This window comes from Mangifera indica, chromosome 9, assembly GCF_011075055.1.
Source record: "Mangifera indica cultivar Alphonso chromosome 9, CATAS_Mindica_2.1, whole genome shotgun sequence".
Taxonomy (NCBI): Eukaryota; Viridiplantae; Streptophyta; class Magnoliopsida; order Sapindales; family Anacardiaceae; genus Mangifera; species Mangifera indica.
In genome coordinates, this window is record NC_058145.1 from 3,378,204 (window position 1) to 3,397,262 (window position 19,059).

The 19,059-nt window shown below is 33.2% G+C and overlaps 1 protein-coding gene across 1 annotated transcript; it reads left to right on the forward strand.

Annotated features, from left to right (window-relative positions):
- Nucleotides 1-1,223: 1,223 nt before the first annotated feature.
- On the forward strand, nt 1,224-18,264 carry LOC123225893 (structural maintenance of chromosomes protein 6B). The gene is made up of 28 exons (XM_044650221.1): nt 1,224-1,536; nt 1,667-1,772; nt 1,850-1,983; nt 2,148-2,203; nt 2,420-2,506; nt 2,582-2,902; nt 4,095-4,214; nt 5,969-6,103; nt 7,383-7,459; nt 7,558-7,633; nt 8,355-8,429; nt 8,557-8,661; nt 9,025-9,194; nt 9,296-9,398; nt 10,088-10,200; nt 13,506-13,710; nt 14,028-14,159; nt 14,272-14,386; nt 14,475-14,560; nt 14,678-14,773; nt 14,928-15,064; nt 15,132-15,234; nt 15,916-15,995; nt 16,113-16,191; nt 16,438-16,495; nt 16,903-17,000; nt 17,130-17,224; nt 17,867-18,264. Exons 1-28 carry the CDS (start codon nt 1,380-1,382, stop codon nt 17,922-17,924), a joined length of 3,177 nt encoding a protein of 1,058 aa, XP_044506156.1. The 5' UTR covers nt 1,224-1,379; the 3' UTR covers nt 17,925-18,264.
- The last annotated feature ends 795 nt before the right edge of the window (nt 18,265-19,059 follow it).

Below are 19,059 nucleotides of genomic sequence, written 5' to 3' on the forward strand. Positions count from 1 at the left end.
CAAGACCTCTCATAACTCTTACTAAGAAGAAAACTCAGTTTTAGTGGTCAAATTCTTGTAAAGAAAGTTTCCAAGAGTTAAAAAATAGATTGACTTCTACTCTAGTGTTGGCCCTACTAGAATAGGGGATCGAGTATGATCTTTACACTGATGCATCTCACGGTAGTTTAAGGATAGTATTGATGTAGTAAGGTAAAGTGATAACATATGCCTTGAGACAGTTGAAAGATTTTAAGACCAAATACCCTACTAATGACTTGGAGTTGATGACAATAGTGTTTGCCCTTAAAATCTAAAGGCATTACCTATATGGGATAAAATGTAATATCTACATTGATCATAAGAGCTTTAAGTACTTTTTCACTAAAAAAAAGCTTAACATGAGACAGAGGAGATGACTCGACTTAGTGAAGGATTACAATATTGATACCAAGTATCATTCTAGTAAAACTAATACAATCACAGATGCCCTAGGTAGAAAGGTGTTTTTATCATAATTGATGGTTTAGAGAGATATTTAGACAAATCTAGACTTGAAGCAAATTGAGTAAATAATTGGGGTTCTAGCCATATTAGAGATCCAATTCACATTGGTGGAGGAAATCAAGATAGCCTAGTTTCAGGATGATTGGTGTAAGTAGAAAGCATAAAGGATTCAAGATGGTCTTGAGATAAACAGAAGAGATGGCTCGAGTTAGTGAAGGATTCAGGATTTGTCTTTATCTTCGTCTTCCAATGGAGAGAAAACGTCCACGACACTTTAGGGTAGGAAAAGAAGGTTGTCGGAGATGGAAATAGTGATCGAAGAGGTGAAGAAAAATAAACCCTAGGTTTAAGGTAGAATATATCATTTTTCGTAAGTGAAAAATATTAGATTGAGATAAAATTGTTAGTTTTTAAAATCTAAAGGGAAAATGAAATATAATTTATATTTTTTAATAATATTATTAAAATAATAATTTTATCTTTATATCTAATAAAAAATTTTAATAAAGTTTTAATGATGAATGATTATTTAAGTTTTTAAAATTTTATTGGGATAGAAATTTTGGAATATACTAAACCAGTGGGAATAAATCTTTTAGCTTTATAAAAATTATTGCTAGAGGCTCATGGGCCGATAACCCATGGACCATACCTCTCTAACCCATGGCCTATAGCTCATAGGCCATAGCCCAAAATAAATTCAGGCAGCAAACCTCCCGCGTAAGGGCGTCCCACCTTCACGGTCATACGTACACATAACACACACAGCGGCACTTATCTCTTCCCGCCATAAGCACTCCCTGTTAGGGGCTAATAGTGCTAGCTCACTCTCCGAAATTTCCTTCTAAATTTCTAGGGCTTCTGAAAAAATAAAATTCTGTAGATACCAAGCCATGAGCGATTCTAGGGTGTACCCTGAATCATCTTACAGCTTTCAACAATCCGGGGCGGGTACCATAACCCGGATACGATTAGAGAATTTCATGTGCCACAGTAGCCTCCAAATCGAGCTCGGCGAGTATCTCAATTTTATCACCGGTCAAAACGGAAGTACTGTCTCTCCCTACTCTCTTTTTTTTTTTTAATTGTTTATCGACTAGGATTTTTTAGTAGATTCTCTAAGAAATTTGTTTTAGTTAATGGAAAACACGAAATTTCGTTTTATTTGTTGTCGTTGCAGGTGGTAAAAGTGCTATATTGACTGCTATATGTATTGCATTTGGATGCCGAGCGAAAGGAACTCAAAGGGCTTCTACTTTGAAGGATTTTATCAAAACTGGTTGCAGGTTTGAAGTGTTTAGTCGAATTAACAGATGGTTATTTGTTGCAGAAAATGTTTTAATGTGTTTTGTTTTGATTCCAGCTATGCTTTGGTTCAAGTTGAATTAAAAAATCAAGGAGGTGATGCATTCAAGCCAGATATTTATGGTCCTTCCATCACTATTGTGCGCAGGATTACTGAATCTGGCAGCACCATTGTTTTAAAGGATCACCAAGGTTTAGATCTTATGCTTGTGTTTCATGCGTATGGTTTACCTGTGTTGATTTATTTTAATGAATTTTGTCTTCAGTAGCCTGGTTTGGATTTTTTGTAGTGCTGGATGACTGATGCGAGGTTTTGATGTTTAATTAACACTTTTTCTGTCTGAGCTATTTGACAGGGAAACGAGTGGCCAGTCGAAGACAAGAGCTTTCTGAACTAGTAGATCATTTTAATGTGAGTATTTCTATAGAACAGCAACTGTAAGTAAATCAAATTGATGTTCTAATACAAGCATCATACTTTGAAATTACACATCTTGATTCTCTCTCTACTTATCGTTGTTGTTGTGGAGGAAATATAATATTCCCTATATTTTCTTTTGTTCTTTCAACTGATAACTTACAATTCATACTTCAGATTTTTTAAAGTGTTATATTTTATCTTCTACAGATTGATGTTGAGAATCCGTGTGTAGTAATGAGTCAAGACAAAAGCAGAGAGTTTCTGCATTCTGGAAATGACAAAGATAAATTCAAGGTAATATCTGTATGCAGGTGTGTATTTTGAAATTAGTTATATGGGTGTTATATTGATGCTTCTATTATCATTCAGTTCTTCTTCAAGGCCACACTTCTCCAGCAAGTTAATGATCTTTTACAAAGTATTTATGAACACTTGAATAAAGCTGATGCTCTTGTTGTTGAATTGGAGGCTGCAATAAGGCCCATACAACTTGAACTTCTTGAGTTGCAAGGAAAGATAAAGAGCATGGAACAAGTGGAACAGATAACACTACAGGCACAACAATTGAAGAAAAAACTGGCCTGGGCTTGGGTATATGATGTTGACAGACAACTCCAGGAACAAACTGCAAAGATTGGAAAGCTGAAAGATCGTATCCCTGCTTGCCAAGCTAAAATTGATGCCAAACTTGTGAGTTATGAGCACTTGCTGAGACACAATTTGTGATGTTATGATCATTTTTATTAACCCTTTCCCATGATAAAACTTAAAAGTGAATGCATAGTGGAAATGCTCCATGCCTAGGCATAGCTACGGATCCTTCCCTTCTAGGTCTCACTAAGTCTATGAAGTGTGGTTATGAATAGCGGATGCTCAAATCTTTTCAATCAAGTTTCCAATTAGATATTTTTGATGATTGGGGTTCTTACAAGTTTGTCTGTCTTGCTATACAATTTTGTTGACCTTATTTATTAAATTTTCTGTAATAAAAGTAGCTTATTTTTTTAAATTTTATTATTATTATTTTGTAAGGGGTGAGCAAATTAGACTTTCATTAAACTTTTCTTGATCTATTGGGTTCTGTTAATTAATGTAGATTCCAAGAAAACACTGTGATAGTTTGAACAGTACAACTGGGGAAAAAAAGGGTAAAATTGGGTATCAACAAAAAATCATGTCCTTGAGAGGATAACTTAGTTGGATAGATCTCCTTTAGTGAAAGAAAGAGTTGTCTTGATGAAATCTCCTTATACTGACCTTGGAGGGGATACATTGGATCTGAGATGTGCTTGGGGAAGAGTTGTATGATAAATAGGAAAAAAGAGTAAAGAGGTAAGCAAATATAACTATTAAAAATATTTGGACTAATATGGCTGAAGCAAAAATCTTTGTGAACTTTTGGGTGGGTGGGTTTTCCCTGGTTACAGTTTGAAGGGGGTGAGGTTGTGTTGTTGGTGGCCCTTATAGTTCCTTAATGCCCTTGCTTTATGGTTTCCGAAACATATATTATCTAGATTATTTTTTTTCCTTTTTGTGTATTTTGCTTAATTTAGACAAGTGAATATGATTTGCTTTTGCAAATTTTGGTGCCTCCTGACATATTGACTGATGTATTTAATATTTACGGACAGATGTTATTTTGTCCAAGAATTCAAAGTGATGAATTCAGTCTTGAAAATCTTATTAATGTATTGTTTCATGGGAAACATATATAAAGGTTTAGGTGATATGGAGAAATATTTGTTACGCATTATCTTTTCTTTATAGGTGGAATCACTAATCCTTAAAACTTGGCTCATATCTATTTTATTGATTACTAGCTCATAAATTTGTCTACTAGTTATAGTTAAAGCATATTTTTTTTTTTTTCTTGTATTCATAGAGGAAATTGGAGTCACTAAGGGATCGTTTTGCAAAGAAGAAAGCTCAAATTGCAGTCATGGTGGAAAAAACATCAGAGGTTAGGAGAAGGCAGGATGAGTTGCGGCATGCTATTTCCTTGGTACGTGGAAGTTGGATATTTTTTTTTTCCCAGGACCTTTTGGGATATTTATTCTTTTTGAAATTGAAAGTCAGATGGTTGATGGTTCTGATTTGAACTTGGTATAATGTGTTTACTGAATTCTTGCCTTAAATGTTTTTCCTCCTAATCTTTACTCTTACTTTTATTAAAAAATGAAGTAGCAATACAATCTTTCTTCTTTATTTATCATGACCAGGAAAGAGTTTTAATCAATATTGGTTATTTTTTGAGTGCTTTGAAGTCAGCAGGAGTATCACTGCACTCTAATTTATTTCTCAATAATTCAAACTTTTTTGAAGTCTACTCTTTTATTTAAAAAAAAAGGGTCTACACTTTCATTAAAAAAAAAAAAAAGGAGCAATACAATCTTTCTTCTTTATTTATCATGACCAGGAAAGAGTTTTGATCAATATTGGTTATTTTTTTAGTTCTTTGAAGTCAGCAGGAGTATCACTGCACTCTAATTTATTTCTGAATAGATAATTCACACTTTTTTGAAGTCTTTTGTGTAGTTCTTTTTGCTTTTCTATTCATACAATCTTCATATGCTTCCTATGAGAAAAACATAGAATAGAGCACTAGAAGTGATACTAGGCCTATAGTGCTATGTCAAGTAAATATCAGTTTCCTTGGTGAGCATTCAAGTTTCCAATAACATTATGTACTTAATAACCTTGCAGAACTTTTGCCTATATGGCAGATGTTTGCATTTAAAAGAAAAAAAAAATCTTTACCAGGTTAGCAAATTTGCTATGTGATGTTATGGGGAAGTGCTTATAACAGCAGGTGACTGAGTATTTGCAGTAAACATTGTTAAACTTGTAACTGTGCAGTACTTTTTTGCCAATTTAGCTCATATTTGCTTTAATGTGCTTTCCTTGTGTGCATTTCCTTGTCTTTATGTCTGTGTTAAGTGGTCAACTTTTCATTTACTGGGAAGTGCTTATAACTGCAGAATGTGTTCGCTTATTTAGGAGGTGTTTTTCTTTAATGTGTTGTGATATGAACCTTAGGAGAATTATATCTCAAAAGTTAACTATTGAGATAGGAGAGCTCAAAGTCATATAAACCTCACATTAAAAGTCTATACTTTCCAATGTGGAATCCAAGTCCCCTACCTTGCACTTGGAATCCTAATATACCACCATGAACTACAACCCTAACGCCCACCCAGGATAGTTGTACGCTAGTTCCCTGCTTGCCTCGAGTTAACACAACAATGTCAACATTACAACCCACACTGCACAATTGTAACTAGGAGATATGATGATGACTCTAATATCAAATGATATGAACATTAGGAGAACTATACCTAAAAAACTAGCTGTTGAGATTGGAGAGCCCAAAGTCATATAAATCTCACACTAGAAGCTTACTTTACAATATGAGATCCAAGTCTCGTACTTTGTGCTTAGGATCCTAAATTGTTGATTATTGTATTTCAATCTATCTGTATTTCCATGTGCTTTAATAATTGGCAAGTTCTCAACTTTCCAATATAACATTATTGGGAACAATATATAACTATGCAGAACAGGCTTGCCTATTTGGAAGATGTTTTTGTTAATGTGTGTATACATTTATATATCATCTGTGATTATAAATTTCTTAAGCACTGGTACTCTTATATATGTGCACTTTAACATTTTTCTCTCAGCTGGTCAGATTTATCTAGTTTCATCTGTTCAAGTTTTTTGTTACATCTTTATTAATGTTAAAAATGCTCTTCTTAGGCAACAAATGAGAAGCATGAGCTAGAACAAGAGGATGGCCGTAGAAATAATTCCATTCAGAAAATGGTGAAACGTGTGAAGTTGATTGAACAACAGATCCAGGATATTCATGAGCAACATGTTAGAAATACACAGGTTTTCCTCTGACTTGATATGGTGTTCTTTACCTTTCTTGGTTTTCATGACCATTGTTGTGATATTTTCTTCCCCTTTATTATGATGGCTCTAATCACTTGGTTTTCTTAGATTTTGCATTCTTTGTCAAATTTTTTCGATTAATATGTATTTGCTTTTGTTTCTTATGAGACATTCCATTAGCAGGATGCTTCATTCAGTTCTGCTTTCGACTTTCATATATGAATGCATTGCATGATAACCTTTAAAAGGGATTTCAATGTAAAATATGCGCATGAAAAAGGTTTTTTTTAATTTTAAATTTTGTTATATTATTTTTTTATTAAATTAAACTACCATAAAGAGATTCAGCTGAGTGGTTGGAATCATAACACTTGGTTGGGTTGGTTTCGCTGGGTCTAATATCTGGTGATGTTCCAAACAAAAAAAAAAAAATCTAGTGATGTTCAGAAAAGTAGACCTGGACATTGTTTTGGTATGTAAATTGCATATATCTGTAGATTTTCTTTCCTGTTTCAAACTTACTGCATAAGCTTGTCTTCTATTACATTTGAAATACAAGTTTTTTCTACCATTAAAACTTGTTTATACCAATAATTGTTTGTTAAACAACATTGCAAAGTTGTAAAGCCATGGGGAATATGAGTTTAGGAAGACATAGCAATTTAGTGGAAGTTGTTTTTCTTTCTTTCTCTGTTTGTTTTCTTTGATTAACTACAGAAGATAGAATTTTTAAGTTTCTTCTAAGGTGAAGAGGTCATATAATTAAATTTACTAGCTAGGTTTGCATCTTTCATTCATGTTTCATACATAGTGACCATATCTTTGTGATGTATTATTTTCTACCAACTTTCTATCAGTGGTTTATTTTGAGTGACCTTGAGATTTGAACATATTCAGAATAGGTTTGCTGTGTTAAATTCAGTACTGCACAAAACAAGTTATGCTCTATCTATTTTATACTAGATTAGTGCGTTGACGTCCTATGGCTTCAGTTGTACATGTGAAAAAAAAAAAAGCTTTATGCATATTATTTTATTAGATTAGTGTTCTATGGTACGTTGGCTTCTGTTACACATTCTGGAAAAAGTCTCTTCAGTCAAATCACAAGTTAATAATCAGTTTAGGTTAGGCTCTTTTCTTTTTTGTTATAATCAGTCCTTTTAGATGCTCTCTTTCATTCATTAACTCCATTAACCAGTTTATTCTGGCTGTTATCGGTTTAACCTTACTAGACACCATTGAAATGTAAGAATCTTTAATTTTGTAATCATATTAGGCTGAAGAATCTGAAATAGAGGAAAAGCTGAAGGAACTCCGGCATGAGGTTGATTCTGCTATTTCAACCCTTTCAAGGTTGCATGTTTATTCTTTCCATATCTTTGGATTCTTACGTGCTATCTTTTTATTAAGTTTGATTTTGCTGCATCTCAGTAAGTCCTATTTAATTTCAGTTTGAAGGAAGAAGAAAGTGCCTTAGCTGAGAAACATTCAAAAGGGATGAATGAGATTAGAAAGATAGCTGATGAGGTTTGGAGATTTTTCTTCTTGTAATATTGTGGATAATCTTTTTGTATCTCCTTCCTTCTACTGATCATCTATTTGATGTTGATATTTTGTTGTCAGAAAAGTAGCATCTCTGTATAAATTTTCTGAAATAATCTCTTTTTAATTGGATTTACTTAAATGTTGTCTTTCCTAGTTACCTTAGTTCTTGGTACCTGCATTATGCAAGTACGCCTAGGTATTAGCTAATGTGTAACAGCCATAAATGAGTCCATATATATAGGCCCCATGCTGTAAAATTACATGTAAAGGCATTCAACGATAAAAATTTGACTAGGATGCCAAAGATATGCACAAGATTAATCTTTTGTTTGCAATTTGTTTTTGGAATTGGCAATCTTTTGTGGGCCTGCATGGGTTCTACTGAAAATATGCAATGTGTCCAAACATGTTTTTGTTTGTACAAGTTTTTGAAGTTGTATATTTCCATGTGACATGTAAAACACTCTTAATTTAATTTTCTAATTAATTAAAAGATTTGTCTTTGTATGAGGCGTTTTGTATTTTTCTTTTCGTTGCAACTGTTATGTTAGTTTTATTTATGATTGTAACTTTTATTTACTTTTCAGTGATATAACATTTTAGTTGCTATCCAGGCAGTTAGGTTTGGCTTTTCAAATGAAAAGGTTGAAGATTTTTCCTTTCATATATGAATTTATGTTCAAGTTATTTATTTGTTCTTTAGATAGAAGATTATGAAAAGAAGTACCGTGAGATAACATCTTATGTCCGTGAGCTCCAGCAAAATCAAACCAACAAGGTGTGTGCCACTGCTAGTAGTCTTGTCGAATAAAAAAAATGGCAGGCCTTGAATGTAGATAGATGCTTGTTTTAATGTTAGTTTCACGTTTACATTCCCTTTGAATGCTACTACATTCCCTTAATAGGTTACAGCTTTTGGAGGTGATAGAGTGATAAGTCTTTTACGTGCAATTGAGAGACAACACCATAGATTCAAAAGGCCGCCCATTGGTCCAATTGGTGCTCATGTGGTAAGTGGTAGAGAGTTGTATTTATTTATGGTTGGATGTTTATGTTTTATCATATATTGAAATATAGTTTTCTATTCTTATCTATTCTTTTCATATACTAATAACTTGTTAATTGTTTTTTATTGTGGTTTTATTTATTAATTTATATAAAAATAATTAACATACTTTGTATTATAAAATTAATCTATAAGGAAAAACTTCTGTGGATTAGGTGTTATCAGAGAATAAAGAAACCTACGAGGTTGAACAACTCAATACAAATTGCAACGAATGATTCTTCCCTTGGATGAAAAAGCCCAAAAACTCTATGATGTTTATAATTACTTCCTATGTCTATTTTAGTTTAATGATATTGTATTGCAGACCTTGGTCAATGGAGATAGATGGGCTCCTGCAGTTGAACAAGCTATTGGGAAATTGCTCAATGCTTTTATTGTGACTGATCATAAAGATGCTCTTCTTCTGAGACATTGCGCTAGAGATTCAAACTATAACCACCTTCAGATTATTATCTATGACTTTGCAAGGCCCCGGTAGATAACCAATTTATTTTCTGAATTAGTTTGACAGGTGCCTCTGATCTTACTATTGATTTTTGGTTTACCTATTCGGAATGTTCCCTTCTTTTTTGCAGGATGAGATTACCTCAGCACATGCTTCCCCAGACAAAGCATCCAACAACTCTCTCTCTTTTAAATTCTGATAATCCTACTGTTATAAATGTCTTGGTGGATATGGTACCATAACATGTTCTTATACCCTTTTTTTGGTGGGTGGGATGGGGAAAGATTGTGCCTGTGAGGTGGTGTTAGTAATTCCCAATTCTACTATATTTAAAACGTTGAATAATAAATAAATTTTATCTTAAAATGGCCCCACATTTAGTCACCCTAAAGTGCTAATTAATGGCTTAAAAACTTCTTGGATTCAGTATTCTATTTTAATTATGCCCATATCTTTGTTCCTATAAAACTTACTATCATAATTCATAGTGATTTCTGAAGAAGCATTTAATGTTGGCCTGTTTGAATTTGTTGTAAAAAAATTACTGTTAGGTTTATGTAATGCAATTTTAATCTGATTTTAGTTTTCTCTATCTGATTTGGGACTTTGGGTTAAAAATCTTAGTAACTAAATGGTATATTAAATTAAAGAAAATACAAGTTTTAGTTTTTTCAACCGTTTTGTGCTTTTCTTGTTAAATGCTTTAAGATCATATAAATATTTTGTGTCATGTTGTTCATGTATTATTGACGCTAAATGATGTTAGATTATTTTTTTATAACAATTTTTTTAAATTTTGATATTTAAGAAGAATGCTTTATGTTGTGGCCCTCAAATCATAATCTTGGCTTTATGACATGTTTTGTTTTGTTTTTTTTTTTTTCACTCCCACATCTTTGATATTATTTCTTACTTTGTTTAGGGGAATGTTGAGAGGCAAGTTCTTGTTAGAGACTATGATGAAGGCAAAGCTGTTGCTTTTGAACAAAGAATATCAAATCTTAAGGAGGTTTATACTTTGGATGGACACAAAATGTAAGTCAGGAGTTGAAGTTTATGTATTATTGTGCTATATATCTTTTCCATTTTCTCATATTTATCAAATTGTGAAGGTTTTAAGAAATCTCTTTGACCCAAAAGTTTAAACTATAAGAATAAGAGTCTGTTAGAATTTGATTTAATAATATTTATTATTATTATAATAATATTAAAATTAATTAATTAATTATGATAATATTTGAATTGAATAAAATATTGACTAGGAATTTAGGATAAGATATTTAAGATTTAAATTTGATTAGGATAATATAAATTATATGGGTAATATTGGAATTTGAAAGTTAGATAGGGTAGTATAAATAGAGGTATTTGATTGAAGGAGGGAAAGAAGGATATTGATATTTGGGTATTTTGGGCAACTTTTAGCTGATTGAGAGGCTATAGCCTTTGGCTGGAGTTGACACCTCTTTTACCCAACAATATTTATTTCAGTAGGGTTAGATTCGAGCCGAGCTCGACTCGGTTTATATATAGCAGAGCTCGAGTTTGAGCTCGTGGAAGCCAAACTCGAATTTAGCTCAAATTCGGCTCGGCTCGGTTCGTTTCGAACTCGAGTTTTTAACTATTTCGTTATTAAAACAACGTCGTTTTAATACATATTGGTCAAAATAACGTCGTTTTGTATTAAAATTTTTAATTGAAAAATGTACTGAGCTTTTATAAGGCTAACTTGTTTCGGGCTCGTTCGAGCTCAAATGGACTCGGTTCGAGTCCAGCCCTATATTTCAGTATTAATAAAATTTGAGTTAGGTACCTAACAAGTTGGTATCAAAGCAGTACAAGAATGGGATAATTCAGTGTTATGTTGGATGAGGATGGAAGTTGGTTATGGTTTTAATGACTAGAGGAATTGGAGTCTTGAGATATGTTAGAGAAAAGAATATGTCTCTGTTATGAAGGCAAATTCAAGTCTGATCATAATTGTAGATTCAAATGGTTGGTAGTGTTACTAGTGGATGAGGATGGATCCGATGACGATATCATTCTAATAGTGAGCAATAAGAGGCGAAAGAGAAGTTGGTGAATGGTGCAACTAATTTTGTTGAGATAGGGGTTATCAGCAAAAAAACAATAGATTCCGAAGGTGAAATTGATAGATTTCGGCAACTCTGACCACAATTTGATTGGTTTCAATGAATTTACAAAGCTAATGGAGGTCCAAAAGGGTGATTCAATTGATTCTAGGGGTAACTCATTTGATTTCAATGAAAAATTGGTTATTTATAGCAAAGTCTAATTATTAGAAATTATTCATTCGCCTATGCTTCTGACATTAAGGATCAAGATAGAATATATTGAAGAAGAAATTACGGGGTTTATTTTTTTTAATAGCGGTGGCAATTGGAATAATAGCAAAATAGAGGGGGGGGGGGGGGGGGGGGGGGTGGGGGGGTTTCAAATTTGGTAGGAAGAAATGTTAAAAAAAAAAAGAACTAGATTTTCCAATTTTTCCCACTTTAAGGGCACGGTGAATTGAATAAAATATTCGACTAAAATAAGATATTTGAGATTAGAATTTGATTAGGATAATATATTTAAGATTAGGATAAAATAAATTATTTAGATAATATTGAAATTTGAAAGTTAGATAGGGTAGTATAAAATAGAGGTATTGGATTGAAGGATATTGATATTTGGGTATTTTCGGTAACCTACGGCCTTTGGGAGAAGTTGACACTTCTTGTTGCCAATAATATTTATTTCAATATTAATAAAATTTGAGCTAGGTACCTAATAGAGTCAAACATTAATATTGAAGCATAATAGGCTAGTTCACATGTAATATGTTCCATATAGATAGAAGCCCAAAGACCAAAATGGTTAATAGATGGGTCAAACCAATATTAAATTTACTGAAATTAAATGCAAAACATTACATTTGGGGATTAGGACTCCAGAACTTTCACTCCTCGACCATGTTAAGAAATTAATTGACTTAAAATTGGCCTCACATTAATATTTAGGTCTGACAAAAGGAATATGTAGGTGATGAGTACCTGGGTAATTCTTTACACCGCCAAATCAACTCTAAGCAGAATCACACAACAACAACTCAAACAACAATCTGACAGCAATGCACAGCAACGGAAATTTTAGCCAATGAACAAAAGAACATGTATTAGTAGGATGGGCAGAAAATATGTCTTGTATTGACTGATTCTTCAATGTAGTTACAATCATTCTTCATCAACACAATGACTATTTCCCAGCTATTACAATTGACAAATACCCAAAAATACAGACTTGGACTAACTTCACAACATTCACAAAACACAAAATACAGTGGGTTAACACTGTCCCTGCTCAGCTTCAGAGAGGCTGGTACTCTCCCGCCAACATTCCAGTCATTTCTTCTCTTCCCCTTTCTGCACATGCACCTACTCCCTTTTTATCCATTCCTTCAACTAATCTTTTCTTCTTTTCCTCTAATGTTGTGCCACGTATCCCTTCCTCCTGTTGCTGACTTGTTAATATGATTGGGGCCCTGTCCCTGCTCAGCTTCAGAGAGGCTGGTACTCTCCCGCCAACATTCCAGTCATTTCTTCTCTTCCCCTTTCTGCACATGCACCTACTCCCTTTTTATCCATTCCTTCAACTAATCTTTTCTTCTTTTCCTCTAATGTTGTGCCACGTATCCCTTCCTCCTGTTGCTGACTTGTTAATATGATTGGGGCCATTCTGTCACCCTGTTTGCTGCTGAATGCCTTCCTCTTTTTATTTTCTCTTTTCCTACTAGAAACATAAACATTAGTCCTGACAGTAGGATTCACTAAATGCTATTTAACAGCATATTTTGTTGTGAAATTGATAGTTGGAGCAGTTTTTGAGAGTTAAAGAGTGTTTCATCTGCTTAAATTATGGTAAGTTGTGCCAGCTGCACGGAGTCTTCCAATATTATCAACAGTATTAAAGTTTCACTCACCTAAGCAACTAGAACCTTGTGAAAATTTGGAACCATTGTCTGCCTAAAGTGATTATCTACTCATGGTTGCTGCTGTGGTTTTTTGCAAATGGGATTGAGTGCAAGGAGGGCAGTAATTAGGAAGGTTTTTATATTACAATTCCTGGGTAAACCTGCATATGAGCACTTGTTTATGAGCCTTGATGAAAGTTTGGATCTTGATTGTTTTCATTTGAACTGTGATTATTTATATCTTGTTAAATCAAGTATTTTTGGTTGCTTTTGTATTTTGTTCATATGAGCGCTTGTGATGGACTGGTGAATGTAACTCATTTTCCAATGAAATATAACAAGATTGTTCTCTCATTTCTTTCCTTAGGTTTTCTCGTGGTTCTGTTCAGACGATTCTACCTTCAAACAAGAAGCTGAGAACTGGTCGCCTTTGTAGTTCTTATGATGAAAAAATTAAGGATCTTGAAAGAGAAGCATCAAATGTACAAGAAGAAGCTCAACAGTGCCGGAGGCGGAAGAGGGATTCAGAAGAAAAACTTCAGGATCTTCAACATCATTTACAAAGTGTAAAGGTAAATACAAAGTGGAAGAGGATTTGATTGAGGATTTTTCGTGTATATGTCAAGCTGCATGTGTGACCAAAGACGTGTCATTCCATGCTTGTGTTAATTTTTTCTTCTCGTGTTGGCCATACATTTGAATGTTCTGTGTGGAGCATAGTTTCAATTTACAAAACTTATGTAAATTTGTTCTTTCTGAATAGCCACACTTGGAGAGTCAGAAAATCTTTGATCTTGATAACCAGAGTTAAATCACCATTTATCCATTATTCCTTTATATTCAATTTTGCCTAGGCTGTTTATTGCCTACTGCTTCTTTTATCGTGTAGAGGAAGTGCACTAGTGCAGAGCGGAATCTAATGTCGAAGAAACTAGCTTTGCAAGATGTGAAGAACTCATTTGTTGCTGAAGCTGGTCCACCATCTGCTTCAACAGTTGATGAGCTTCATCAAGAAATTTCAGTTTGTTACACAGCACTCATTCAATATAAAATTCAATGTTCCGTCGGCTATGTAATATGTATTCTGTTCTATACCCCACTGAAGTCTAGTTTATATTATGAATTGTTTTTAGATTGTTCAAGAGGAAATAAGAGAAAAGGAAATATCATTAGAAAATATTCAAATGAGAATGAGCGAATCCGAAGCAAAAGTAAGAAATCTTAAATTATCGTTCGAGAGTTTATGTGGTAAGTAATCTTGTTTTTATGATTGATGTTCATTTCTGTTAGACACATATTTATGCATGTTTTTTTCTTGCCCATAATAAAACTAAAGAGTCAGCAAAGGAGGAGATTGAGGCCTTTGAGAAAGCTGAGAGGGAGCTAATGGAGACTGAAAACGATATACATTCTTCTGAAGCGGTTTCCTCATCTTTTTCTCAACTTATTTATTTATATATTTTTCTTTAAATACATTTCTACAGTTGCATTTGTTTTTTCATAGTGCTTTTAATATTCATAGATCAAGTTGTATTTCAGGAGAAGGCTCACTATGAAAGTGTAATGTGCAAGAAGGTTTTTCCTGATATTGAAGAGGCCGAGAAAGAGTATGAGGAGCTTAAAGTATTGCATAAGGTACATGTTGTGTGGATTTTAGATACACCATAAAAAATTTATGTTAGCATCTCAAAGTCAAATTTGATTTCTTAAAATTCTATTTTTGTGCTAAAGTAAAAGCCATTGTTTTTGCATCAATTGATAGTGCATGTTTTACTCATTGAAATTTCAGGATAGTTGCCGAAAGGCTTCTATTATTTGTCCTGAGAGTGAAATTGAAGCTTTAGGAGGTAGGGATGGGAGCACTCCTGAACAGCTTAGCGCCCAATTGAACAAATTGAATCAAAGACTGCAGCACGAGAGTCAGAGGTATTGTGTTACTGTGCCATTTTAACAATGTCCTTCAGTTCTAAATAAGTATCTATGCTCTGGGCAGGCATTCTGAGTCTATCGAGGACCTCAGAATGTTGTATGAGAAAAAAGAACGTAAGATTTCAAGAAAGCAGCAAACTTACAAAGCTTTCCGAGAAAAACTGGATGTAAGTGGTACATTTATTTGATTTTTATTTCATATTGGCTTTCGTTCTCTATGTAAACTTTCAATGGATTAGTGCATGTATGTGTTTGTTTCTCTATGTCAAATTGATAATCAGATAATCTTCAATGTCCTTTAATTAGGTTTGTTCCTTTAGCTATACAGTGCCTGCAAACTGCTCTCTTGGGGTCCCCAGCATCTTGTTTTGGTTCCAATTGCATTATATAGTGTATACCCCATCAATTGCAACTTCTTATTCCTCTATATCAACTAAAGGTTGTTTAGAGTTCATTTATATCACGAAGTTTAAAGTGTTTTTGGTTCTTCTCATTCATTGATGTCGCTTTTTAAAAGTTTTGTTGCAAGTCATTTGAAAGGGTCTAGAAAAGTCTTGGAGATATTCATATGATTAAACAATAAAACTATGTTTACCCTTTTTGGGTACACAAATATATACACACTTATGTGTGTCATCATGTGATTGGGTAATTATGAATTTAAGAGAAAATAACATGCTACGCATAGTATTGCTCATGATTAATTGTTTAAGAAGAAATAGGATAGGAAAGGAGATATCCACAAGTCTATGTTCTCTCTCTATGAATTTGTTTTAACCATGTAGTGCACTGTATGATAATAACTATTACTTAAATTTGTTTCTCTTTTCCTCCATTTTAAATTGCAGGCTTGTCGAAAAGCCCTAGACTTGCGATTTAGCAAGTTTCAAAGGAATGCAACTCTTCTGAAGCGTCAATTAACTTGGAAGTATGAATTGCTTCTAAATACCAGATCATTTTGATTTTTTTTTCTTTTTCCTTTCTCATTGAAAGATATATTTATGTAATGTGAATGCTTTTCTTATTAATCTATAATTGCATTTAGATTTAATGGCCATTTGGGAAAGAAGGGAATTAGTGGGCATATCAAAATTAGTTACGAGGAGAAGACACTCTCCATAGAGGTCAGTTATGTGTCCTATATAAGAAATACTTTCGTGCTTATACTTATTTTCTCGTGTGCAGTTTAAAAAGACTGCTTCTGTATTTTAATTTCATACATCTTTGTGTGTGTGTGTATAATCTACTAATTTTTACATTCGTGCTTTGCTCATAGTTAGCGAGACCATAAAGCTACTTATTGTGTTACTTAAAGCTTTATTGCTGTATGTGTTTTTCTTTGATTTTTGATTCTTTGTATTATATTTCAGGTAAAGATGCCCCAGGATGCATCAAGCAGAACTGTGCGCGATACTAGGGGCCTTTCAGGTTTTCTTCCAAATACACATGCTTATAAAACAGATTGTTACCCATGTGTGTGATGCTAGGGGGCTTTCAATGTACATGTGTATGAAATACCATTTCATGAATTTAATTCATTAATTAAGGTATAGTCAGAGTCAGCAGCTACTTCAGAGATCTATATTAGTTTTTTTCCTTCTCTGATGTCATTTCTAAAATATCTTTGTGGATTGCTGGTTCACTGATGTCTTTATCAATTTCTTTTTTATTTTTCAAAGTTTAGCAGTTTCTTATCCCAAATTAAGTTTCCCACATTAGTGTAGTATAGAAATCCATGAGCTACTTGTGTTTTTATTCTATTTATTTTTATTTTCACCTATTACCTTAAGCTTCTATTCTTGAGATTTTATTACTTGTAATTGCCTGCCTATTAGGTGGGGAACGCTCATTTTCAACATTGTGCTTTGCATTGGCTCTTCATGATATGACTGAAGCTCCATTTCGAGCAATGGATGAGTTTGACGTGTTTATGGTAAGGTTTCATATAAACTGCTGCTATCTATCTGTTTATTTTGAAAGGTATGTAGTTTTTTACTTGATAAGGTAAGGTATCTTGGAACTAGGCTTTTCGGTGTCGTAATACATATCATTTGGTCTCCAGGATGCTGTTAGTCGGAAAATCAGTCTTGATACATTGGTTGATTTTGCATTGGCCCAAGGATCGCAATGGATATTTATAACACCTCATGATATCAGGTAATGGTCATGATGTAGAAAGAGTTTAAATTGACTTTGTGGTACATGTATTGATATAGTACAATGGCAGTCTTTCATGAAATTGACACTATCTAGCTGACTCTGCATTCAGTGTGGGGACTTGTTGCACAAAATAGAGTAGAAAATTAAGGGGTAGTATAGGGTCCGTAATGAATCAACAGTAGAATTAAGGTTAAATTACAACATAGATTAGTGTATTATCTTGATGACAACTTATTAGGCAGTCAATTTAATATTTAACAAAGCCTTTGTCAGTCCTTAAAAATAATATATAAATCTATAGATATCATATGTGATGTTGTCAAGAATGGATCTAATCTTACCTTTATTGGTTCTGGGAATCTGTCACTGTATGACTTAGAATCTGCATCCATGGTTCACTACCATTATGTTTGATTTCATAACATTGGTAAGACATTTTAACTGTGTATTAAATATTTTGAATGTACCTTCGGCAGCTGAATCCATTTTGATTCAGTTAAAACTCAGTTTCTCATGTCAACTTCTATAAGCTATATTACTAGATCATGTTCATGAAATGGTGGTTTTGCCCTTTAATTAATGTTCATGAAAGAAGGTTGCTGATTAACTTTGACTACATCGTTGATGCTTTTGATGCAGCCAAGTAAAGCAAGGTCCGAAGATAAAGAAGCAGCAGATGGCAGCTCCTCGTCCCTGAATTCTCTGTCTACAGCTTTTGCTTGTATTAATGTTATTAGGGCAATTTTATAAAATCTGGGTAAGGTGTGTTACTTGTGGAAACTGAATGTATATATATTAGTTCTTCAAGTTGCCCTCTATGCTGTCTACATCAGATAGGTGACTATTGTTGATCTTGTGTATCATATAAAACGATATTGATGAGCAATGATATGTATTTTAGGATGAATCGGAAATTCGTATGTAATGGCAGGTGTATTGTATGATATTGGTATGTATCGGTAATTTTACCAAAATAGATTTAAGGGGTAGTAAAATCATTCCATATATGTTTCATGGAATGCTGTTTTTGTTTTTAACTCTATTTTCCTGGCCTCCTTAACTTATGACTATGTTCTCTGGGAAGAAAAATATAACCTTCAAGTAATATCTTTCTTCGTAATCACCCCTTATTATGTGAGAGGGTAGGGTGGGGGTGAGGATTTGAATTCCCACTGTTAGGGTTGGGTTTGAATAGAGTTTATTTGAATTTGAAAACGAGTCTAGTTTGAATAAGTCTAGAACGAGTTGAGCTTAAGTGAATTTAAGTTTGAGCTTGAGTTTGGGTCTAAGCATTAAATGTTTTTTAACTTGAGTTTTAGAGTTGTTTAGTTTGTTAAGTTTGCAAGTTTAGAAACTTTCAATATGAATCAATCTAATTGTTCTTTTGACCATTATGTATCAATATGGTGTCTCTTTAATCATTTTTTTACTTGTATTGAATTGAACTCAAAGTTTGGTTTGAGTTCAAACTCAGATCTTAAATGAGTTGAGTTTAAACAATATTAAGGCTTGTATAAGTGTAATTCAGTTTGAATATAATATTACCCACAATAATATTAGCAATTTTCACCATAATAGTTTTTACTGTGGCTGGCCGACCGTTCACATTCTACATCTGCCATACACTCTCATTGATTGCTATTTTGTTTAATCTATTTGATTTTATTTTGTTCAATACATCATATTTATAATTGGCCAAATTCTTCGATATTTAATGTAAATTTGCATAAATAAAATATTAATTCAACATGATCAGGTTCCTTTGTATCTTTAAGTTAAAATGTAGTTTGATTTATGAAATTATTACTTTGATGAATTTAATTTTAGGCCAA

Bases quoted from the DNA above. Each gene is read 5' to 3' on its own strand.
- LOC123225893 (XM_044650221.1), top strand. From the start codon at position 1,380: ATGAGCGATTCTAGGGTGTACCCTGAATCATCTTACAGCTTTCAACAA. The intron at 9,195-9,295 runs GTAGATAACCAA...TCTTTTTTGCAG, and splicing joins TATGACTTTGCAAGGCCCCG to GATGAGATTACCTCAGCACA. The intron at 15,065-15,131 runs GTATTGTGTTAC...TGCTCTGGGCAG, and splicing joins CTGCAGCACGAGAGTCAGAG to GCATTCTGAGTCTATCGAGG.